This window comes from Falco peregrinus, chromosome 1 (genome assembly GCF_023634155.1).
Source record: "Falco peregrinus isolate bFalPer1 chromosome 1, bFalPer1.pri, whole genome shotgun sequence".
Classification (NCBI taxonomy): Eukaryota; Metazoa; Chordata; class Aves; order Falconiformes; family Falconidae; genus Falco; species Falco peregrinus.
Genome location: NC_073721.1, coordinates 68249001 through 68275328, shown reverse-complemented (window position 1 = coordinate 68275328; position 26328 = coordinate 68249001). Strand labels below are relative to the sequence as shown.

Genomic DNA, 26328 nt, shown 5'->3' with positions numbered 1-26328 from the left:
CATGTTATAACATCAGCACAATATCAAAATGAAAGAGTTCTTTGTTTCCTAAACCAGTACATTTGTGACTGAAACAATGAAGTTTTCCTTTCCAGATTAGCAATGAGAAATGTAAATTAAAACTTCCATAACATGCACTGGATGAAGTCCATACAGGTGTTTAGAAAGAAATGTCAAAATCAACAGGGCTTTTTTATTACTTGCAGAAAAACTCAACAACTTGATTTCACAAAGCATGAAACATACTGGTAATACCTTTTAAAAATTACAATAGCTCGTGGTACATAAAGAATTGCAAGACTTTATTAGCAAAAAGCTTAGCAACAAATTTCTGTTTATTCTGTACATACTGACAGTGGTTTAAATGCAAATAAAATGAAGCCAATATTTCTGGTATCTAGAGAAGAAGAAAGGACCCCTTTTTGAAGTTCGAGGGGCAGCAGTATGGCAGCCCCAGTCCAGCATGGTGCCTACCTACCTCCAGGCAGCACGCGTATGATTATACCCACACCTGAGAGCTAAGTACTATTCCAGACTGAACTAACCTCCTCAATCCAGGCCACAGCAAGGAGGCTACCACTGCTCTGTTGACTTTTCACAGTCCAGAATGGTTTGAAGCATTTTTGTCAAGCAATTTGGCGCAAGCACACTTTCTTCCACGGTGCCAAGCACAGTAGTCTGCCCTCTGGGCTAGGCAATACGTGTCAGGCAAAAATATTTACTTGTTAAACATTGAATTTCAAGCCTTGCTGCTCCTGACAATTATGTTATATTTGAGTGATTGAACATTTTCATATTTTGGTAAATTCCCAATGCCAGAGCTGCCTGCTTTATGACTGAGAGTGCCACAGAGTATAGGATAAAGTGGGTGTCTGACCAAGCCAGCATCAATTAAACCTGACACTCCATTAGCACAACTAAAGATAAATGAAAACAAATTACTTTATTTCTGTCACAGTATTTGTGACATAAAGTTGAAAGGCAGTATTTTGCCCATTCATAAAACTGGATTCTTACCAAATGTGCTATGGTAGACACTAGTTTTGCTATGTAACTTGATTTTTTATTATATATCTCATGGGAAAGGTTTTTCTGTGGCATTCATCACTTTAAAACCTGGGTAATTTCATTCGAATAACAAATTAAAAATAAATTCAGCCATTAAAAATAATTAGAAAGCTTTTTTTTGTAAAAGCTTAGCTTAGTGGTGTTTTACTGTGCTAATGCTTCCAATTGAAAAAAAGAGGTTTCCAAGCAGAATTTCTGCCTCTGTCAACAACGCTTACATGGACAAAGCAACATTGGCTGCCTGTCAGGTAGGTGCAAGTTGGTGCTATCAGGAAGCAGTGTCTTTCTTTCCACACCAAAATCTGTCCTATTCCTACCCCATGGACAATGCCAAAATATTCCTAACAGTCTAGCATCCTGTGAAAGGAGACCTAAGGATAAGGTATCTGTCTAGTGCTAATGCTGCAGCTGGCTAGCAGAGGCAGTTATCGTCATGTTACTGTCACCAGCTTCTGCACCGTGCTGTTCACTGACCCAATATTGTATGTTTCATACGTGGTATGTTAGGAAAAAGTATTATGACGGCCCCTCTTTCTTTCATAAATGGCAGAACTGGAGGAAAAACGTACATGAATTCTGTTTTTAAGCAAAGTCGATTTTTATGTAGTATGAGCAGAACATACAGAACAGAAACTCGACTTGAGATGGGGCCACACCACAGTACAGTGTACTGTAAGGAAGTGAAATACCAGTTTGCTTATTCACAATGGAAAAACTTCGTTGTAGTTGGATGACACAACCTGTGTTCCTCTCACCTTTTTACCGTGCTCTTCACAGTCACATTTCCTGCACACCTGAGTCCCTGCCCTGTGAGAACCAGCAGCCATTAAAAATAGAGAAGCAGGCATCACTAATAAATGCCATAGCTATGCATGTCCCGCTGGATTTCCCTGCTTTCTTTGGGAGAAAAAATTGTGAGATGTTATCTCTCTGTTTTTTATACTTCACTACTCCTATCACAGTATTTTTAAATAAGTGGAGACTCTAAAACTTCCTCCTCAATCATATGCTTCTTAATTCCTTCTCTTATATTCCGTAATTTCTAGCAACAGAAAATTCTAGCCCTAAACTAGCACATACACACCCATGTACAAGAGTGTCACCCACTGGAGACAGCTTTAATTTATCAGATTCTGTCTCCAAAGCCTGGACATTCCCTTCCCTGACACTTCCTTCACTTGTTTATTTTCTGGGCACTTTGTCAAAACCTCTGTTTAAAACTTTGATCTCAGTCAAAAGCTTTCAGACTATCTTCACCCGTACTGAAGGAAGGTCACTTAATTTAATAAGCAGCATAGATATTGATCCAGTAATGAAATAACCCTTTGGTAAAGGCATGTATGCTTGGAACACAGTTAATTTAATTTTTTTCAGAATAACTGAAAAATCATTTTAGAATCAATATGACTCACCATACTAGATATATTTGTACTATCCATCTTAGGTGTAATCCGAAGGTTCAAAGGTAGGACAACACCCTTTGGTGTCTCTCTAGGAGAGAGAAATAGGTACCTTCAGAGGAAGGGCTCAAAGTCTCGAAGGCAGGGTGCCTGAAGCAAGCAGGAACAGACAGCGCAGACAGCCCACCGACAGGCGTAACGTGGTTGGAAACCTGACCACAGAGGCGCTGGGGAACACGGCCTGTTTTTCCTTTGCGAGGCCTTGTTCAGTCTGAGTAAAAGTGGTAGATGTGTCACAGAGAAACTTACGATTTAACCCTATTTCTAAGCAAAGAAAAAAACCCCAATAAAATCAAAATATCAATAAATATTCATTTGTCGAACTGAAGCTATTTTTAGATGTTTGGATGTTTGTCTTGATATCTTTTCACATTTTTTTTTCCCATTGCTGGAGGTACATATCTTATGAGAAAGAATACTTTTATAAATACATTTTAGTACTTCTCAGCACCTCATAGATAAGTTCACTATAAAACACTAATGCTTACTGGGTAAGAAGAATGCCAATTCATGGCCATTTGCATGAAGAATAAATAGTAATAATAGAAAATGTTTGAAGTTGGCAATTGCAAAGCAGTTTACTGGTTAGCCCAAAACTAATACTTAGGGTGGGATATCTGCATTAAGTTTCTTAAACTCCTTTGAAAACATTAGCTGTAATATTAATTTTATAGATAAGTTACACTTGGCACAAAAGTGCCAAAAGTTATTTGTAATGACCACCGAATTTAAATACGTTTGCTCAAGGTCATGTAATGGGTCAGCAGAGAAGTGAGGAACAGAGCTGAGAGTCTTTGCACTGTATCCTGCACCTTCCACCACCCTGTGTGCGACAGGGGAGACTTAAAGACAAGACTTTGGTTTGGCCAACCCTGGTTCTGCCTGAAATTACAGGACTGAAGAGGGATATAGGCCAGGAACAAGGAGTAGAGCTGCCTCTTGGCCCTTTTGGCTAAGGTACAGTGTGATAGCATAGGAACTCCTGCGGCCAGCCAAGAGGTGCCACAAGACCTGACCTCGGCTACATGGACTATAACCAAGTGTTTGGCAGCAAAACAGGCTGTAAGGAACTGCTGTAGCCAGCCTGATGATTTGTTTTAACCACTAAAAGGCGCTGCCTTTGGCAACAGACAGGAAGAAAGGAACACATGGGTCTGAGGAAGGGGAGCTTCCAAGAAAAGGGGAAAAAGTGTACTCAGAGAGAGGGAAGGTGAGAGAGAGCTCACAGGAAAGCAACACGGAACAGATGAGAAACTCAAATGAGATGCTCTAAACACAGACACTGAGCCAGAACCCAGAGGAGAGACCGTATCTGGGTCTTCCTGCTGAGTCCTAGAGGGGAGCTGGGAAGACAGGCTGTCAGATTCCACTCTTGGAGGGAGAGGCTGGTGCAGATGTGATCAGGTGATCTGGAGGCATGTGAACTCCCAGCAGAAATCAGCTATAAGGAGGAGAAAATTATGCAGGCTCACTGCAACGCCAGAAAGGGTGAAAATGAAAAGATGAAAGCGAGTCTCATCACTGCTGTGGTAACATCATGCTTTGATTCTTTTAAAGAATACTCACTGTTTTTGTTTGTGACTTAATCAAGATTTGACCGCAGCTTAATGAACGGCTTCATAGTTTTATTGACCCTGAACTTCTGTCCATGTCGTGCATTTACATAGTAAACTCCTTATTTTAAACTATAGCTTGCTGTCTGATTAGCACAATGTTTGATCTTTGTCAAGAGGCATAGGAAATGCTGGAATCATAATGACAATAAACATATTGATGACCAGGAAAGGCAGTCCACAATGCAGTCACATCTGCATTTTGTTTGCATTAAATGTGCTTTGTCACACTGATATTATCTCAGATTCTTCCTTGACTGCAATCTCATTGCAGCAGACATTTAAAAAAGTTTTTAAAATCCACCTGTCAGCTGTCTGACAGCATAAGATGAATGACAGCCACTAGGATAAGTGTCCTGGCTAGTCTCCAGAGTGACATGGCTGCTGCACAGGGTACACATTTTCAAATGAAAAAGTCTGCAGTCCTCGCAGTGATTTGTTTTTCTCACAATACAATCCTTGATAAAATTATTAATCTTACTCAAGATTTATAACTAGCATTATTATCTAGTAGTTACTCCTTTGCTATAACCCTTTGGCCTCACAGAGACAATAAAATTGGTGGTTACTGAATACAAAATGTAAAGAATTCTGGAGACCCAGTCAGTGGAGTCAGCAAGAGAAGCACCAGATAGATCTGTACTTGTTCCTCTTATTCATCCTCATTTCTGTAGATTATAGTTAGACTGTTGAAAGCAGAACACCAAAGAGGCAAAAGAAACTCCTGCCCAATTTCCTTAGGTCCTCACAAATTTCTTGACTGTCTTCTCTGTTAGTCCCACAGCTGTCTATATCAATGACTCCCAGGTTTACTCAGGAGGGGGTACCTAGTGTCCCTGTCATTTGCAATTTGCATGTTCTTGCAGCCTCTGGGGAATGGCCAGGTGGAAAACCATTAATCACATTGGTAAAACCAGAATTGATCTTCCAACTTCACATGAGGCTTCTGCTGTAACTCCAAGTAGCTCTCCTGCATAAAGCCGGACTACGCAGATGATCAGACTGTTCATAAAGCATTGGGGTTACAAGCAGGTCAGCTTTTCATGGCATCATTCAGACATTAGCTATGCAGAAAAGGGCACCCAGAAGTGCATGACTTACTGGTCACCTTTGCATACAGTACTTTTGTCTGCACTACCCATCTTCAGTCTCAGTTATACAGTAATTTATGAAAAAAAAAAAAAAAAAAAAAAGAGTAGCTCCATGAATACCAGAACTAAAGAAGCTTGATGTCCTATCGCCCTTGTGACTGATTGATACTGATGTCGGGAAAGGCACAAGCCCAGACTAAGGCTTACATGGACTTTGTTGCTTGGGATTCAGTGTTTAATAAGGCACAAGTTCCTACTGAAAATTTTCCTCAGTTGGCTCACTCATAAGATGCACTGGTAGGATCTCTCCTCCTTTTAAATGATTATTTGTATGTTTTGCAAGAACTTAGCTATTTCAAGCCTCCCTCTCTGTCAGCTATGGTTGGACCTGGTTATCAGTTTCAGCATTATCCTCATTTCTGCAGGAAACATGTGTTTCTTCTTCACACTTTTACTTTGACAAAAGATTCCTCTCCTTAAACTTTCTATCTGTCTTACCTACAGGAATATCACAGCACAGGAGCAGGTGTGGTAGCAACAGACTCTGCCCCTTTGATACATCACCTTTTGGTGATGATGGCCTGGGCTGAAGTCTTTAAATGGCATGGGCTGTCATTTCAACAGCCACAGGACACCTCACAGTGGAGAGGGTGGCTTGTAATGTACTGGATACAGCACTGATTTTTTTTCTTTTCTCAGTTCCCAGGTCATCCTGAAACCTGAGCTTGGGATGGTAGCTCTGAGGTTATACCATTTCCCACTCTGATCCAGTCTTCTCCGAAATCACGCTGGTTTAGTAACTTTTCAACTCTGTTGTATCACATACCCTTTTCCCTGTCTTGTTCCTACATATAACTTCTATGTTGGCATTGATGTGAAAACAAGTAAAGTAAAATTGTTATCTGCTGTCTTATTTATTCACCGAGCTGAACTGCCCATTTGGGTTTCCCATCTCTTCTCTGCCTGTGGAAGTTTAAAGCCCTTTCTCTGAAGCTCCCACTCCCCACGGCACCAGTCCTTTTAACAGGTGGCACATCTGCAGCAGCTGGGGCAGGTGCCCGACTTGAAATGAGTTTTGCAGTTGGCCACGTTTCAAAGGGGGCTTTTAACAGGGAGGAAATCTCATATTGTTAAGAAATATGACAGCCACTTGGAGGTGGTAGTGAGCAAAGGTTTTAATGAAACTAACATTTACTGTCAAATCTATGATAAAAAATGGAAAAGCAAAAGCTGCTGGATGCCTACGAAATGTGCTATAAAAGCAGGTGCCATAAAACTGAGATGATATAAATTTGCAGACTAATTTGATTGCTAGTGCAGATGCATAGGTGTTAATGCTTCATGGTTGATACATTAGTGGCAATGGAAACATGTCTGGCTTATTCCATTTTCAGTAAACAGAGTATGAATTTGGCTGTAAATGATCTGTTTAGCAGAATAGACTGAACAGAAGAAAAATTATTTGTTACAAACATTTACAACCTACACATGTCATCTCTATCATTTGACCGCTCAACATAAAACGTTTATTGTTTTTGGCAAAATAAGCTGCAAACATTCCTAATTGGGATGCAAATTTAATGCATAGTTTAACACTGATGACAGCTAGAAGGCTCATACAGACATTTCCATACATTTTTCCACTTACATTACAGATGGTGAACAGCAGATACATAGTCAAGAGCCAAAATTATTTCAGGAGTGTAGTATTCTAATTTCACAATTTTTATGTTTGTCAATATCGCAAGACTGTCTTTAAGATTTTCTTTTCTAGCAAAATATACAAAGTGAACAAAAGAGGTGCTGTAATGAAATCAAGTATGTGAGAAATTTTGAAAAGTTACAACCGTCTAATATTTTCCAGACTAACTGCAAAATAGTCTCTACCAAACTCCTTGTACAGGTTTGATAACTCTTAGCCTCTAGGACCTGCCTACTGACAGCAGAGGTTTAAGTTACAGATCACAAAGTATTGCTGAGCACTTCCATGTTCCAGTCACTGAAGACAAGTTCAATGCATGTAAACACCTGAGCACGTTGGCTAGCGCAAGCCAGACGAGGCCTGATCTATACCCTGTTAAATGCAGGGTAAGATTTGCATTGATTTTAATGGGAGTTTGATCAGAGTTATTGGCTATACAACACACAGAGCTGCCTATGGCACTGATGCCCACTGGCCTAGAGAGTCCCATTAACTTTATTAGCGCTATTAAATTCTACTACCGTTCAAAACAGACTGGCTGCATGAAGCCTGCCTATTAGGAATGGTTCCTGGTCGGCACTAGCTCCTGAGCTGTACCCAGGCACGGCGCTGGCTGGCCTGCGCCAAAGCTGTGCCAGGGAACATTTCTCAGCACGGGTGACTGAATTTCAGTCATGCTGCTCAATTCACCAGCGCAGACGTAGCCACTGTGCAAGCCACCATGCAAGCTGCTTTGTACTGGTCGAGCACAAGGCAAACCTCTCCACTTATTTGCAGTTCATGCAATCTAATCCTACATTCATTGAATAGTCGTTTGCTTTTGATAGCGTGTACAGGACAGCTGGGCCACTGGCTGACACCATTGAAGTAATTTCTCTTTCGTTTTCTATGTATTTAAAATCTATGTTGTAGATGTTAACAATTCCCTGTATCACAAAAAATCTGTATGAAGTGCTAATTTCTTTTAGATCATAAAGCTCTGAATATTTCTAATGATGTAATAATTGTTTCCCATTTTTTTTTTTTTTAAATCTGAAGGGCTAGGAAAGCGTGCTTGTGCCAAATACTATTACTATTCTTCAATTGCTATGCAAGAACACTTCAGGATTTCTATACAAGCTGCACACAAGTCTCCTTGTCTTTATGTGCATATGATTCTGAACATTCTGCATAGTGATTATAATTTTTTTTACCTTTTGATCAACATAAACGTGTTTACTCCTATCTTAGTATCAAGCTGTGCTTGTGCCTTGAATTTTTAGAATGTGCAATTAAAGTACATTGTAAAGTATGCTTAAATACACTAACAGAAACTTGTAGAAACTTGTGGGTTAGCTGCTCTTGAACAATTCAATTTACTGCAATGATCTGCAAATAAGATGTGGAGCTTTTCTCCATTTACACAATGTTGCCAACAAAAATACCAGGGTACTCAGAAGTGCAGAAGAAAAAAGAGGTGTTACTTCATCTGGGAATAGAAACTGATCCCTTTTGATGTAAATTGCAGCTTCTTATACGAATATCACTACATATTACACCTGTGACTGTTTAACTGTCATCATCTAAAAATCACATTAGTGAAAACAGAGTCCAGTAAGTAATGTACTGGAGTCATTAATAAACCATTAGCTGTTGCTTACAGAGTCATTTAGAAAGTTGCCAGTATTACCACGTTTTCATTAGTAAAATTTCCCTTTGTTGTAAAGGGAAATATTTTCTTTGTTATGTAAAGGAATATAAAACCATCAAATAAAATTGCCTCAAGTGCAATTACAGCTATAAAGATTCTATTTTTTTTAAACTTAAAACCTACATAAAGCCCCTGTGCATGACCCTGTAAGTCCTGTTTTGGGCTGGCTCCCTCCCATATGGATAAATCTGCCCTGTTGTCTTTCAACACTACGGGGAACTCTTTTTGGAGTAAATATACCTGGTACATGGCCAGAAACCCCTAGTACTGCAGCTCTGCCATCCCCTCAAGCTTAGCCCCTTACTTTGTGGATGTTGAAAGAAGTTCTAGCAACTGATTTTTCTCTTCTAAGCCAGTTTACCCGAAAAAGTGCATAAATACCTAACATATGCGTAACATATCTGTATCCCAATTTCTGCCTTTTTACATTGCTACCATGGTATAAGGGAAATTCATAAGAATGAAAATTTAAGCATGACTGTTTATACTCAGCTTTGCTTAAAACATAAGAAGTACAAATCCTTGGTTTGCTTCTATTAAAATGCTATAGATTTCTGCAAAACAGAGAGCTTGGTTAGTTACTGTTTATTACCAAATACCACAGCTTTGCACAGAAAAAGATAGTGTCACTAAATTGCCACACCTCTTATCTGTTTGCCTATTGCATTGTATGAAGAACTTACTGTCTTGACTGGGAGAATTTTTTTCACATTGAAGTAGAATCCAAAGTAAACCATGTTAAAAACTCCATGACGGCCCAGTGTTGCAGTAAGACCTTTATTGAGTCCTTGGAAGCCCAGGCCATTGGTTTTAATGATCTGTCGAGCTTGAGCAAAGCTAGATGGTTGCTACGGAAGATAAGCAGAAGGAAGAGGTCATCTTTACAAAAAGAAAACAGCACCCATAGCATCACTTCCATCCTGCTGACAAACACAATGTTGCCATTTTATCTTGCCTCACCATAGTTATTATTTTGCCTTTCCTGTGATCATGTAAAAATCACAACTTTCATTAAAAAAAAAATTCCTCATTTTTCTGATTGCAGAACAAGATGAAAGCATGACTTGAGTATTGTAAAAGACTGAGGATTCTGAAAGCAAAAAAAAAGGTCCTCAAATAATAATAATAATAAAAAGATTTTACTGAGCAACATGCGGCTTTGAATGTGTGAATTTGGCAATAGTTCTTTTATCGTTGATGCTGTGTTCTTAAGATTATGACTGATGAAACCCTTACGCAACCAGAGTATACAACAATTATTCTGGACAGCAAGAGGCTAAAGCTGGCTTCTCTAGTAAAACCAAAGGCACAGAAATATGCATGGTGAGGGAGTGATAAAAGAGACAGAATTGGAACAGGAAATTTTTTAGCCATTATGGCTACAGAAGCAAGTCCTTGGGAGCTACAAATTAATGCAGCAAGGGAGACTATAAATATTTGTGTTGAAGATCAGTTTGGCAGTTGTCCTGGTTTTGGGTTAAACCACAACACAGTTTCCAGGTTCAATGTTAGGAATAGGTTTGAAAGGGTGACAAAAGGTATATATATTGTCTGGGAACCCTTCTGCATCCTCTGAGGCTCTTCATGCTGTTAAGAATGCAAAACACTGCTTTAAGACACTGACTTTTGAAGGTCAGTGAATTATTGTGTACACAGCACTTTTAAAAACCAGATCAGATGTTCAACTTCTAGTGTTGAAAATCTTGAAAAGAAGGTATTGTTTTTTATTTTTTTCTTAAGCATCCAACTGGAAAACCTGTTTTGCTCTCCTAATGAATTATTTGACTTAAAAAGTGTAGTTAGATTTTGAAAATCAGAACACCCATTTAAATTCCAAGGTACAGATTTAGGAAATTGACTTCAGAAATCCTGTTTTGAAAATGATACCCAAAAGGCATAGGAATCATTTTAGTCAGCCAACTTCCATCTAATGAAAGGCAGAAAGGAAGAAACTTCTTAGAATCCACTTACATAATGATCAGTTCCTCAGACTGGATCTGCCTGACTAAAGACACTTTTGATCTATTTCCAATATACTGTGATACTCAGAATCAGATGTTCCCCTTCTGGATATTTTCGATTTCTTCTTAGCAGAAGAAGAAACATTATAGAAAAGTTCCTTTCAAAAATTTGTTGACTTGAGTTTGGCTTTCTCCAAAGCATAATGTCAGCTCTGGGTAACCAAATACTTAATTAGAAAGTCAAAACATGACTTCCACTAGGAGGCTCAAACATGAAAATACAGAAGAATTTTGACTACAACGCTGTGAACACTGCTAATTTCAATACACTGATTTGTTTAATAGCTTTCCATTTCAAAATAACACTGTGGTAGATCACCAGCATCAGCCAAATGATGCCTGCTATATCTGACACAGCACATGACTGCTTATTTAGGTGACTGACAAGTTTAGTCTTTAATACCAAGTTTCATTCTGTTTTTTCATATTTGGTAACTAATATTATGCTGTTAATGTTCTGAATACATTTTACTATCGTTTACTTTTCTAACTACCCTCAGGGATTCAAATCAGAATCTGTTCTAAAATGCAGATATCCAGCATGAAATATGGTCCAGATATTACCAATAGCATCCCTTCTCATGCACAAAAAAAAGAAGATAATTAGATCTTTAAAAACTAACTAGTGGTCCTGAATAAAGTGATTTAAGCTGAATACAACAGCTTTCAATACTAAGGTATCCCGTGTTCTCATCTTGAATATGGATTTACTAATAACTCAGAGGGGAAGCTTGTCACTTGCTGAACACCTGATATGGGACTCATCAGTCCAAATGTAGATACTTGCAATGTCTACATTTACATGTGAGCTACACAAAAAGACTCACTTTTTCATTCCTTTAGCAAAAAAGAGGGCTTTCATAGACAGCACTTCATTTTGTACAAAGCAGGCATCTAAAACATCAGCTGATCAAGCAATAGGAGGTCTGTGTTTCATCACTGATGATGGAAGGACCTTAGGATGACTAATTCAGATGGAGGAATTTATTGTATAAACAACTGTTGACTTCTACTAAATAGAGACCTAGTCAGTGGAATATGGAGTCAGATTCTTCTCACTATAAAGCAGAAATTTTTGTTTAATTAATCACAACACAAGTCAGGTGAGAAGATTTTTGTTACCACACCACCTTCTACAGCTGGTGAGTTATCCACAGCTACAGGGAAAAGAAGAAAAAATTTAGAAAACCAAACAACAAGGTGTTGGGCCTTCTAGCAGTTTACCTTAACAGAAAGTCACCATTATTTTTACCTGTAGCAATCTACATTATGAAAGTGCCGATACGTGATTTATAGTGGCCTTCCTCTTTAAACCTATCAACCCTTGAAAGATGATCTGGTACCACAGAAGAATTCAGCTGTCACTGTAGTGTGTGAATGTTTGCTTTGGGGGCAGGCAGGAGTCTGGGTGTGGGACTATGTGTTCATGCTCTTCCTTGTTCCTTTTAAACAAGATATATTTATTATTTCAATACAATAGCCAAAGAAATGTGTGAACTGCATTAAGTTTCATCATATAGTATGAAAGCTACACAATGGGACAGGTACATACTTTATTTAAACCTTTTAGAAAAACAGTGCATGGTAATGAAATGAGTGTACTATTGTCTTATGCTGTGTAACATAACATGCACATGCTTCTTCCAACAGGCTTGAGTTGACATGCTTTAGTGTGGAATGTTCTTTAACATATTCTTAATGAGAACTTGAGACCGTGGTAATGAAGTCATTGGAGTTTTCAAAAATTACAACAAAATGTGAAATTCTAACACTTTTTTTTAAAAAAAAACATTAAAAATTGATATGTCTGTCATTTAACTATATGACATTTCACAGCTTTGGTCCTTTGGACTTTTTCAATAGGGCAAATAGATGCTTTCAGTTATATTTTAGGTGTAAACTGGGTTCCTAGTGGAGTCCCAATAGCATTCTTTTACAAACATTATTTATATGATAATATACTATTATTTGGATGTTGTGAAAATTCTCATTTAAATTAAATTTAAAAAATAGTCCCCCATAACAAAACGACTCAGAATGTTTTTGAACAGCTACGCTGTGATTACTGGAGTATTTTGAAGGTCATCAAGGGAGGGATGCTGTGATTAAAGTAAGCAATTGCATAAAATTTGCTAACTAAAACACTCCAGACTTGAAATAAAGTTTACAATAGAGAAAAAAATAAAAATGTATGAAGCTAAAGGAAATATTGGTCTCTTGCAACTTTACAGGAAGTAGTTTAGTCAAAATATAATACTGGTGTACTTACTCTCACAGCCAGAGGTTTTTACTAAGATAGGTTAATTGTATCTTCACAACTGTGAGGAAGAAAGATCTAGAATACCTGCCTAGTTTATAGTAGTCCATAATTTTTTCATATTACTTCTGTGCAAGACAGATACTCTCACACATTGCTTTCTCCCGCTTTCAGTCTCTCTCCTCCCAGGGTCCTGACCTTTTCACCCCTGTACAGTATTAGCTCTGTCTCAGTAACTTTGCTACCCGTGGTTAAAAGAGGTCTAGGCTGGAGGCTTGGAGCAACCAAACGCTTCCTTCACATGCACTGAGAATTGACCAGAAATTTACCAAAAGTTTTAAAGTTTATTCTGGAAGAGAATGCTTCTTTGGATGAGTTACAGAGTAGGTAAGAGCTATGATATTTGGAAATCAGTGGCAATATTTGCTCAGAGTGCACCTGAGGAGCTTGACCCAAACAGCTTACATAAATGGCTGGGTGATAAATCTCATTCCCGTGCATCCTGTAAAAAAAGAGTTCAATTTGTGCAGGTAAGTGCTACAAGGCATGCAAGTATTAACTCAGTCAAAATTTAATAGCAGAATATGCAAAAATCATATCTCACCAGGGATTCAGCCAACCTTTTCATGCCATGCTTATGTGATTTGGCACTTCTATCATGGTGCAGCTGATTTCTCAAAAGATTTTGAAAGAGCTAATTTGACAATTGTTAGTCTTACTCACTGAGAAAATAAAGAAGGAACTGTGTTATTGCCTTCCTTCACTTTAGCCTTGAATTTTCTACATTAAAATTAACTGAAGCTGATACATTCATGGGAACACTTGATTTGGATGAATCGCTGTTTTCCAGTTTAATCTTCTTCCCCTTTCAGCTGTACCCAGAACTATGGACAAAGTCAGTTTTGCACAAAACAATATTTGAATAATAAAACTGAAGTGAAACAGGTATTTAAATTATCGGTGTGCTTTATTATATAACTATTTTCTGGTTTGTGTTTATAAATATGGAGACTTACAATATAAATAATTTCACCCAAGACTCTAAAATCTACCAGCTACATTTTGAACATAAAATACACTAGCTGGACCCCGGTGAAGGCACGGGGACGTGGTGTTTTATGCTAACCTTTGGTGCTCATTTGGAGCCTGCTGGGGTAAACACACTGTGTACAAGGTTCATACTTCTGGGTTACAACCCCTTGCAGTGCTGGGCTGCGGGCTACTCTGGAGGGATGAAGGTACACTTCAGGCACAGAATATTTACAAGGGAGATGCTGACAATACTGTATGCATCTCTGCATATCAGAAGGCATCATCCATTGAGTCTCTTCTATCTTTTTCCATTTCTGCTAAGCTGGTGAGAAAATAATTTGTATTGACCCATTACAGACATTCTGCTCTAAATACGAACCTTGAAGAGCATTATGCCTAATAAAGCAGAAAAAGAATGGAGCAGTTCTCATACCTCTACGATGGCATTCCGATTTGCCTGTAAGGTAACCTTTACTACTTCAAAAGGGTTAACCACAACTGCCTCTGTCAACCCAGATCCCAAGCCAGCAACTGCAAATGCCTGGGGAAGTTAAAAATAAAGGATTAAAATTTCCCATACATCAGATTATGAAACTGAATGATACAATGCAAATTGTGAGATTACAGTGGTCAGCAGTACTCTATTACTAAACAATTTTAGTCCTTGATTAGATGCTGACAGTTCATGAAGACAATATGATGATAGCCATAAACCACATTCCAAAAAATAAAAAATAAAATGTCATAGCGCTGTCAATTAATTCTCTTTTCAGCTGGAAGAAAAATTGTGATATCAATTTATTACAAAAACATGCAAAAACAATGCCCTCATGCTAACTTTGGGTGGAGTCTGAAAAAACCCACAAATATAAATGCAGTTATGTAGCACTGGAAGAATATAACAACTCTGCACTGAGCATTAAGCATGTAACACTACCATATTAACCTAAAATTAAAAGAAATGTAAGAAATTAAAATAACGCAGTACTTCAGCAAGTTACGTAAGTAGAAGAGAAGTTCTCCTAAGTAAATACCAATCCTGGAAAGGTTTATATGGGAATGAGTGGCGCACACAGAAATGTCAGCATTCACTGCAAAGATGAATTAACTTAATTTACGTAGAAGCTGATGGTACGTTATAGCCACAGATATGGAGAGAGTCACTGCTTTGCCTTCCATCATGACACAGCATTTAAAAATACCTTAATTTGTTTGTAACAGAAAAAATAATATTGATATATTTAGATCAACTGAGAAGATGCAGAGGAGTTGATTTTAGTGATCACTTTATACATTTATTGCTTCCATGTAACATCTTCAGACTTTCTAGGGGCTGAAAAGATTCCCAGAACCAAAATAAAATGTCCTGACTATGTTTGCTGACATTCAAGGAGAACAATGGCAAGGAAAAAACAATAGCGAGAAGAAAAAATATTCAGTACAGAGGGATTTGAGCAGGGATTCTTGAGAGCTCAAGAACGAGAAGAATGGTAAGTTACAAGGGCAGTGGCAAGCTCCAGCCCTCCTGCCTTTGGAAAAGACTGTGTTATCAAGAAATCTGTTTTACCAGTATAAGGTGGGAACATAATCTACCCCTTTCATCATCAATCATGAGACTGAAGCCAGCAGGAAGACTGTGCTGATGTATGCACCCCTTTTTTAACAAAAAATGTTGTCTTACGAGGTCTGTTGAGGCACCTAGAAGCATTCTGCCTAGCTTAGACCAGAATCCCTCTGAGTCTTCTTCTTCCCTACCTACCATAGCTATCTTAGGGGCAAAAATGCCTCTATGGCAACAGTACTGCACCACAAATATTAGGGGTGTCTGCTGGTTGCTGCATCTGCTATAGGAGTCAGAGCAGCTTTTGGTCAGCCAGTGCATGTTTATGTGTTTCCAGCATATTTTCCTCCAAAAAAATGTGCTGGTGTACTACAGAACCTTAAACTATGTTCTTTCCACTTCTTAGAAAACAAATACCAACCTCTCTATTTACATCTTAGGATGAGAAAAGCCTGCTGAAAAATACAAGATAAAATAGGAGGTACTGTAAACAACTATAGGGTCGGTCAAATAATTAAGAGGAAGATTAGTTAATATTATTTCATGAATCACTGCAATGGAAGGCAGATGTAAATGGAAGCAATACTGGTTGAAAGAAACCTGAAATAACCAACACCTTTATAGCATAACCATGAAAATATCAATTGTTTCCTACACTTGTGATGTCATTATTGTGAAAAATAGATATTTAATATCACTCACATTCTTGCACCACAGAAAGCAGCAATTCTAATAGAAAGTATTTTATTCCAAATGGTACAATAGCAGAATTAAGCTTTATATACGAGAATGCAGAAGACACATGCAATCTACATCTTTGCATTAAGACATTTTTGTGTATATGTATGTACATATTTTAAAACAGTTACATTCTTGACGTGAAATCCTAACTCCACTGATGTACAAGAGAATTTTGCCATTGACCTCAGAGGAGGTAGCAGCTTCTTATCAATAGTTTATGTTTCTATTATAAAGTCTTTAAGATAAGACTGAGATCAGTATTTTTGTTACAGTTGCACTGTGCCTTGCAGAATAGCGCTTTAAGGTCAAGGCATCAAACGAGTCACTATCACATGACTAAATATTGATAATGTACAACTTTATTTCGTTATTTTGCAAGAATGAAGAATGACAAGCTACATACAGAATCTTCCATGGTTACTGTCACTACTCATGTCACTTACAAAGTAAGGAATTATTTTGAAGGAATTTGATACAAAAATTAACATAACTATAATTTTGTTAAATCCTGTTATCATTGTTTTCAAGGGACATGTCTGCTCTGAAAAACTGTTGGTTGAACTGTCTCCTTTAATTTTGGGCTCCTTATATGGAAGAAAACTGATGGGACTGTTCAGCATACACATATTAAATTAGAACATGAAGTTCTGCATCCATACATACCAGTCCTGGCGGTAATGATGCATATCCTAGTAGCTTCTTGTATTGTTCAAAGGTGAAAAACTGTAAATAAAAATCAGTGTGTTGAAAAAAATTGAGTTACTTATGCAAATTAGTAAATTCAAACTACAATGGAGCTTCACTACTTTGTACCCTGAGTAGCCATGTGCAGTTCTGCAAAATAAATATAAGCCACTTCTGTTTAGTGTTAGATGTGCAACAGCAGACAACTATGCTGTTATTATCCATGATACACTAATAAAATCAGTTCTGAAGCCTAAGCACAATTAATGTTTTACATAAGAGTCTGCTTACAACACATAGTTCATTATTTTAATTTAGAAACTTTTCTTCTATCATTTGAACTTTCATATACTGCTATAAATGTAGTAGCAGATACTATAATTTCTCCCAAGAAACTACCCTCACATCTTTAATGCAATATACTGCAATTACTTTCACAATTCTCAGATACTAGTCTACTTATCAGAGAGACATAATTGCACATTTTGAAGAGGGAAAGTCTGTGGATTTTTATAACCTACTGTCAACAGACACATTTATTTTAGGTTTTGCTCTTCACAAATAAATCTTTCACCCCATTCTCTGCTTTCGGTCAGCGGTGCTCAGAACCTTACAGTATCTGCAGTTCCTTAGAGGATGAGTTTTGAAAGTCAGGTGTTTGAACTTCAGGAAAGAAATGAGAAGCTCAGTTTCACCTGCACCAACATGAAGAAAGACAATTGTCACAGCAGTCTCCAAACTAGCCAGCTGCAACAAGGTCTTTTACCATCACATACCAGTCCCTCTGCTGCCTTCTCCTAGTCTCTCCTCATCCAGGGCACGAGTTCTCATTCTGTTTCTCCACTCTGTTTCTTCCTCCTCTTTCTTCCTCGGCTGCTCTCTCTGCCTTGGTTGCCCAGCCACTTAACAGAACCAGCCACAGCTGCACCTTATCTACATCGGCCAACCCGCTGCCCCTGAAGCCAACCCACAGTTGTATATTATCAATGCTAATTAACCCAGCTTCATTCCTCTACAGGCAACCATTTGTAAATGGTTCACTTTGCAACCTAACATTTCTTGCTACCCAGATCCATTAATTTTCAGAATACCTTTTGTGAAATCTTCTAAAAATCAAAGCAGAATAAATTGATTAATTCCTCCAAGAAGAGTGTTGAGAATAACCCTGTCTTCACTGAAATCAGTAAGAATCTTCCCATTGACAGGCAGGCAGACTCCCACTGCCTATTTCTGTCTGTGGACACAAAATCTAAGATGCAACAGTCAAGGTATATTCTAAAGAAAGAGTATTTGTGATATTTTACAAATTATTGTTAAGATGCCCTCTGAAATACAGCACACAATCCTGGCCACCTTTGTTCAAAACAGATGAGTTCAGATTACAGCATGTTCAAAACAGGGTTACAAGGACCATAAGGAGAACGTAAAGATTATTGTAAGAATGAAGACTGAAGGAGAATAAATGCTTGCCTTGTTTAGTCTATCAAAAGAGAGGCTGCAAGAAAATGAAAACCTAGGAAAGGAAAGACATGTAACATAAAGTAATTGGGTATAAAAGTAAAAACTACTCATAAACAAAATGTGGCTTGAAAACTGGTGAAGCTGAATCAAAGGAGTGGGGTCCTGAAACAGTCTTCCAATACGAATAATGAAGGAAAAATCTTAATCACTTGTAAGGGAGAGTTTGATAAGTTTATGAAGGATATTATAGAACAGCAAGGTAATAAATAGACTTGCTGACCTAAGAGATCCTTTCTAATCCAGTGCTTGTGTAAAGCAAATTTCCCCAAACCCCATCATTTTAAAAATTCATATTCTGCAAATATGTTGCTGAAGCCATCGAAAAAGCACTTCAGCTTAATGCCACATAAGACAATTCTGAGGGCAGAAAAACTATTTTCTAGCATGAAGAGTAAGGACAGTAGAAAATCTTGCAGATCATAAAGAGAAGACACCTGAATTCACGTAAACCCAAAGATATTGGAGGTGTTATTCCACGTAATTTTCACACATGGAACAACACAAGGCCTGTAAGTACAGCTCACTATTTGTGAGTCCTGTAGTCTGTCCAAGAATTAGTCACAACTTTGCACGCTGAAGCACGTCCAGTATTACGGGACTGAACAACAAAATCCGGTCACAGCTTCACCAAGGCTGCATCCGCGCAGGTGGGTACCCCCTAGAGTGAGGGCTGTCACATCCCTGTATAGCAAAAGTAAATAACTAGAACCTCTGACTTTCCTGGCCACTTTCTAAAGTTGACCTGTAACGCTTGATTAGTTTAGAGCAAGCGGATTTAAATGAAGGTGGGATCCTCTGAAAATCTGCGTGTTTTGCTCCCACACGTGAGGCTGTATTCCCTCCTTGTAGCACCCGCCCACGTGTGTGGCAATCACACTTTCACTGTGAGAGGAAAGCAATGGGAAATGAGGTCAACAGAGATGTGGGAATCATAAGAAACATAAGGGAACAGAGTTTTTTAGACAAAACAGAAAGACTGGGTGACCTGTGCTGGGTCTCAGCCAAAGAAGACAAGGTCAGTCCCCCAGGGCTCAGTTGCCACAGACCTATCAGGACAAAACAGCTTTTCCATAAACCATGTGTACAGGAACACGAGTAATAAGCACCACGTTGTCATTTTGACTTGTTTAGAACCCTGTCAATAACATTTTTCAGACGAGACCTGCTTCAAATGAAGTCACTAGAATCACACCAAAACCATCAGAGGACTGGGTGTTAACGTGTTAATAATGCCACCACATTTAAACCAGGAGGGAATATGTATACATAATGCAAAATTAAGATGTTAAATTCTGAAAAGTGAAGGACTGATACTCTGGCAAGGGGATAGATACTTCTTTTTATCCTCAGTAGGGATTATTTTCTCATTTTGTAGAAAAGGTCCTAGATGCAGAGCCCAGATTTTAACTGCCCTCCAAATAGTGTACAGATTCAATACTAATCTTGCAAACATCCTGCAAATATGTTTAAAATTGTTGTACTGGCCTTGCCAATAATCAGAAAAGACAGAAGTGTTACTCAGACTGTAGGTCTATCTTTCTGGATTTCTGAAGGTATTTTATAGGTAAAAGGAACTCTCTGAGAAAATGTCGGTTGTGGGTGGGTGAGTTACTTCACTGAACTAAATTCATTTCTTATTGTGATAAACTTTGCTTTATTCTCTCTCCAGCATCTTTCTACTCATTGTTACCCTCCTAACCTTTAATGGAATTTCTGGTATTCCTTAATGTCTTCCATAGTGTTACAGACCTGTAAAATGGTTGTAATAACGGCAGAAATACATTACCTAGCAATTTTTTGGTCTTAAAAATGTTACCTTAAAAATCAATAGCTTCCTAGAGCCATAAATAAAATAACTACTTAACAGGAACTATGTTTTATATAATTTTTTAAAGAAAACAAATCAATAGTAATAAAACTCAATATAAATGTTGCTGGGTGTACTAGAATGGATAGTATACACACAATTTTGCCAAAAACTTTCTAGTTATATCATATGGATTTATATCATGTACAACCACCCAAAATATTTTTAAAAGCATGGCATAATTTATCTTTTTCTCTACAGTTTTATTAAGTTAATAGCTTTGCACAAAAAGAATATCTCAGAATAAACGTATATAAAACATGCTTTTGTGTACATAATAACCAATATTGTCCATCTGGCAAAGATACACTTTAATTCAAGTTACACAGAAAATAGTCAAAGTACTTACCAGATGTCTCAATAACTCTAAGGTAAAAATATATGCTTGCAACAAGATGTCTGGGAACACATGAACAATATAAATTTGCCCCAAAAGTTCATCTGTTAACCATTGTATTGGCATCATCACTTCTTTCCTCCAAGTTCAATCTAACATAAAGTTATAAACTTTGACTTTTCGTCTTCCAGAAATATCAGCTTTCTTTTTAGAAGGAAAATAAAGAGAGAGAAAAAAAAGAAATAGCAAGACAGACATGAGAACATAGTTGACTAAAAGTGAAGCTGTATCTTCAACACTTAGCTGAATAACTGGGGCTAAATACCTTCATTTTAGTAGCTTTATATTTATTTGCAAACATCTACACCAGAAAAATATAATATTCCAGTAGCACAAGTACATTTCTTCACAGTACAGAATCTCTCTTGTCCTTTCTCTATACACTTTCATGAGATATAGAAGTCTACAACTAGAAGCTTTCAAAAAAGTTCATTACAAACACAAACCGAGGCTGCTGGAACCTAGAAATTGCCTCTGTACCTTCTGTGCTTTCTCAAGTCTCAAAACCTTACGCATGGACACAGTCTTCCTCTAAATCTCACTAGCCAGTTTGGCAGTGGACAAAGAACATTCTGGGGCCTGGTAAAATGAGGGAAAGTGTTAGAGGAATAAAAGGTGGAGAGTGAGCCAAAGGAAGCAGTGACTTTTCCGTTGGGGTCATATCCAAACCAGTGGATAATGTGGAAATTTGACACAAGCTGGATTCTCTTCAGGTCAAAGCAGGGGTACAAACCATATTTTGGATGTTAGAAATTGTACTGGCATACAACACCTCACACTGAATTGCTTCAGTACCCAGGTTCTTACAAGGACATTTCTGTCCTGCCCTATTCTGTCACTGAATTCTTCTAACGTAGAATATGGTTGATATCTCAAGGTAACTTAAAGTCCTCCTGGTCTTCTAGGAACAACTTAAACTCCTCCTGCTGTCCTAGGAACAGCATAAAATTTAAAGGAATAGTCTAAAGAATTTAAAATAGCATTTAAACCTGGTTCTCATGGTTGCAGAAACACTACTGAGCCCTCACTGAGCCCAAGAACGAGGTAGAAAGCACCCCACGAGGGGTGCACCAGTAAGCCATTTAAGGAGCTTATGATATACAAGAAGCTGAGAACTGAATCTGTTTAGCCTGGAAACAAGAAGGCTGAGGGGATCTAATGCCTGTCTTCCACCGTCTAAAGGTTATACAGAAGACAAAGCCAGAGTTTTTCAGAGTTCCTCAAAAGAAGCACAAAAGGCAATAGGCAGAAGTTGCAACAGGGGAATTTGGACTGGATAAGGCAAAATTCTTCACAGTGAAAACCATTAAACACCAGAGCAGGAGCACAGAGAAGGCTGCGGTCTCCATCCTTGAAGATTTTCAGAACTTGACTAGACATGGCATCCAAGCAACCTCATCAAACCATGAAGTCAGCCCTGCTTTGAGCAGGAGGCTAACCAGATGACCTCCAGAGATCCCTCCCAACTGAAATCTTTCTATGATTCTATAATTATATTGACTCACATGGGGTTTAAGCCAATTTAATAAATCTGAGTAAGAGAAAGTGAGTCAAGATTGTTGCATGACTCAGGCTGGTAGGAGAGAAATCGAACCTGGGTTGGTGCTGTAATTAAATATATGCTGGAATCTAAAAGGTATGGTCAGATTGACTGTGACCTGTTTCAAATGAAATTAAATGGAGAGACAGAGGAAACACCACAGTCTGAAGAAAATGAGTTGTTAGGAATCTTCTAAATAGCATCCATCTTCACTGCCACTTTGCTGTTAAATAGAACTTCAGTTTTCTTAGTTGTACTAAGCAATTTTGAGCTAGGTGACATATGTCATTTGCATCTAAAATGCCAATGCAAACAAGAAGATGACATTACCAGAACTCCTTTAGGATTCCATTACAAGGTCACATCCTGTCACTTTATACAAATATTATTATTCCTCTGTAAAGGAATTGGAATGTGAATGATTAATTGCAGACTAAGGACCAGAATTATATGCAGCCTTTTTAGAGAGAAACCAAAAATGAAAGTAAGGAAAATCAAGACATTCTGTATAATAACTGCTTTTAGACACATTTGGTGCAACTATGGGAAACTTCGAAGTTCTGAAGTAAAAGATAAAGAAGCATTTGCTCGGAACACAATAGATGCTTTGATAGACTAGATTAATTATTAAGATGAGGTGTTTAATTACTATTTTTAAAATTTTAATTAAAAATTAATTAATTGAAAATGTTGCATGAATGAACTGAAAAAAATGTATTTTGTTTAGGAGCGTTACTAAAATAATGCTCTATAAATCAACATAAAGGATAATAAAATCTGATCAACATTTGACAGTGAATACACTTTGATAGGCTAGCATCTTTTTCAGCTGTAAGAGCTGGAGTAAATATTTTTTGCATGATGAGGAGTTGTACCCATTACTATGTTCAATCTGTAAAAAAGTGAGAGTATGGAGTAGAGTGCTCTTTGGAGTACCAGAAAACTCTGGGCAGCACTTCAAACCTACAGATAAACTGCTACAAGTTTCTGAGTAAGTACTTAGTAGGAGTGGTTTCTTTAATGGCTTCTTATGTTAATTTATTAGCTGTTCTTAGTTTTGCAAGTTGCTAGGCATTTTCACTAAAACAAAAAGTCTAAACCAGAGGGAATTATGAGACTAAAATATCACTTAAAGTATTTTATAAATTTTGATTATATAAACTAATTGTACTTTTTTTTTTTTTTTTTCCATAGTAACATAATACATACAGGTCAAAACCAGCCCAGCTTTTAAAAGCCTTATCCTACACTTCTCACTCAAGCACAGTTTTTATTGTGCTATGAATAGGAAAGTTTCCTCCTAGTAAAAATCAGAGGATTAATATGCCAAATAAGTTTAAGATTCTAATGTCAATCAGTTGGGGAGAAATAAAATGTTTTACAGCTGCCACTGTCCTTACTCACATTTCTAAAGGAGGAAGTATGGGGTTTTTACCTTCACTGCCCTTTTGGGTGTCTCAGCCAAGATGGGAGGAAATATTCCTTTGTAGAAGCCAAGCAATCTATTGAAGAAAAAAAGAAATTATTTTAGGATCCATAAACAACATATCATTACCATACTGCCACTTCTATTTTTACTTTTGAGTAAAACAATTAATCTTTCAGTCTTTCCAAGCCTACAGACAAATAATGATACTCTGCTTACTTGCTAAGTAACTAGTGTGCTACCAATTCTATTATGTGCTGATGAGATGATATAAAAAGAATTAGCAATGAATAAGTAAAAAATATTTTTTTTCTGAGTAGACAAGAAATTGTGTTTAAAGGAAGATTAACAATTTTGACAATGAAGAGGAAGTATTATGTCATTGTTTTAATTTTCTTGACATAGCAATGATAATATGAAAAAACTGAAGTCACAAAAACAGATTTGGAAAAAACTGTGCAAGTTGCATATAAAAAACCCTGCATGCTCATCTTCGGACTCTAGGTTAAGGCATCTTTTGAAAATTAGTTTTAAATATGCCTCAAAATAGATGAGGTATTTTTTTTGGCAATTTAGTTTTAACACAAGTTAGCTATTCAGAGAGACATAACAAAATGTATGTATTTCATGTTGGAAAAAACATTTGGGCAATATCTTGCCACTGTACTCATTCAGGTCTTTGCCCCTCTGTTGCCTGGCTCCATAAACACCTAAGGAGTTTACAGTAGCTGCAGACTTTTGGAGCTGGCCTGAAGCCAAAGATCACTTGTTGCAATGCTTTGCTTTGCATCATCTAAATTTTACGTAATCTATATCCATATCTATATCTATCTATCCCTACCTGATACAAGCACACATGGCATTTGCAGGTAGCCTGAGCTCTGCTTACAAGGCTGATGTAGATGCATAATGCTGGGTCTTGGGCATGCTTTAAATTACAGGTAATTCTCCAAATCCCCAGACAAGATAAAAGTAGACATAGTTCTTGTCTGCTAGGTCTCCACATTAATATCCACTTGGGTAATGCATGGGGAGAGTTCAGAAAGACATCTAATGCAATCAACAAGAAGCTTCCTTGCCAGGCAACGTGGGTATAATTTACAATTTACTCATCTTCAGAGATTACACATTTCTTCCAGGACTGTAAGAGGATTCTGTCTACAGAAGAAATCACTTAAAGCAAAGCATTTGTGTCTTCTTAGAATGTTGAAAGGTGGTGTTGTTGAAAGGTGATGATTCACCTTTCTAAAACAGCCTATTACTTGTAATATTTTTGCAGGGTGTGGAAGAATCATTACATCAACAGATACTCCTATAGTTATCCTGTGCATGTCAGAGGAAAACAATTAAATTCAGATTCACCACGTGAATGTAAAATACCACAAATGCTACACCAATTTTTTCCACCATTCTAATGCTTCTCTGGTGTTGTCTTCTTAAGTTGCTCCAATATAAATAAAATAATTTAGACTTTGTAAGATGTTCAAAGTGGGAGTTTCGCTTATCCTTCCTCTGAAGTAAGCAAGGTATGAATTCCAGTCCATGATTAAAAGAAACTTTGAGCATCTTATACAACAATGGTTTCATGACAAAACACTGAAACTCCTTGGGTAGGAGATTTCAGGAATTCAGTTGAGTTGTCAGATGTTTGCATTTCCCCAAAGTCTCACATTCCAAAGATAGATAAATAAACATACATACATACCTGTATCTACCTACATAGATATTGATATAACTATAGATATGGATATAACGATATACTGGATACAGTCTTAGTCGTTAGCATTTCATACACATTCAGAGTATTTTCTTGCTGATTCAGCAAGCTATTGAAACGTTGAATAAATTTAGGCATGTGATTCATACAGTTTAATGTGAGTTCAAACTGAAACTGAGGTCCAAGTAGGATCAGCTAGAAGAACACAGATCCCTATAAACACTTTCTTCCTTTCAGCTCAATCTAAACCACTGTAAGCATATCTACAACAGGCATCCCATTTGGAATTTCTAGTACTTTGGCATGATTGGAATTGGAAAATGAAAATTGCTCCACTGCTCTACTCACAGGTATAGTTCTGACTACAAAAAAGTGAGACCCAAACTTGGTCCAGATTTTCTCATTAGTAAGAGATGCATCAGCAGAGAAATATGCAGTGTAAAGCCACAGTTCTGTTCTAAAAACACACAGCAGCATTACCTAGCTTTGCACAGTAACACAGGTTGCTTTTCCAGGTTGTCTTCTTCTATACTCCAGTGCATACAGCTATTGAACATATAAACCCTGTAACATTCCCACAGTCTCTGAGGATCTCAGGGAAAACTTTTCAGAGAGAATGTGGGAGGGAGGGATATACCAGGAATTTAAGCAACACATCTGCCACCTCAGCGTATCTTGTGAGGCAGTTAATAATCACTTCTAGAGTAATCCACCATTCTTTCACAGGTAGGTGTTGAAATACCAGCAGTTCAGATGATCAGGTGGTGGATTGTTTGAAAATTCTAGAGAAATGGGAACTGAAAAAATGAAAAGCAATTATCCATTGCTCCTGAATCACAAAAGGGTTGAAGATGGAAGGGACCTCTGCAGATCACCTGGCCCAAAACCCTGCTCAAGCAGGGTCACCTAGGGCCAGTTGCCCAGGACCATGTCCAGACAC

The 26328-nt window shown here is 37.7% G+C and overlaps 1 protein-coding gene across 2 annotated transcripts in view; it reads right to left on the bottom strand.

Moving 5' to 3' along the window:
- The window catches only part of SLC25A21 (solute carrier family 25 member 21), a 255315-nt gene that overhangs the window by 4773 nt on the left and 224214 nt on the right, over positions 1–26328 (bottom strand). Inside the window, exons 2-6 of one of the 2 annotated variants that reach the window (XM_027795979.2) lie at positions 23681–23747; positions 20658–20849; positions 16900–16959; positions 14368–14475; positions 9308–9472 (exon numbers count right to left, since the gene is read on the bottom strand). In XM_027795979.2, the coding sequence (XP_027651780.1) occupies positions 9308–9472; positions 14368–14475; positions 16900–16959; positions 20658–20774 (450 nt within the window). In that variant the 5' untranslated portion in view covers positions 20775–20849; positions 23681–23747. The remainder of the gene's footprint in view (positions 1–9307; positions 9473–14367; positions 14476–16899; positions 16960–20657; positions 20850–23680; positions 23748–26328) is intronic. The other variant, XM_055820210.1, reaches the window with a different exon arrangement.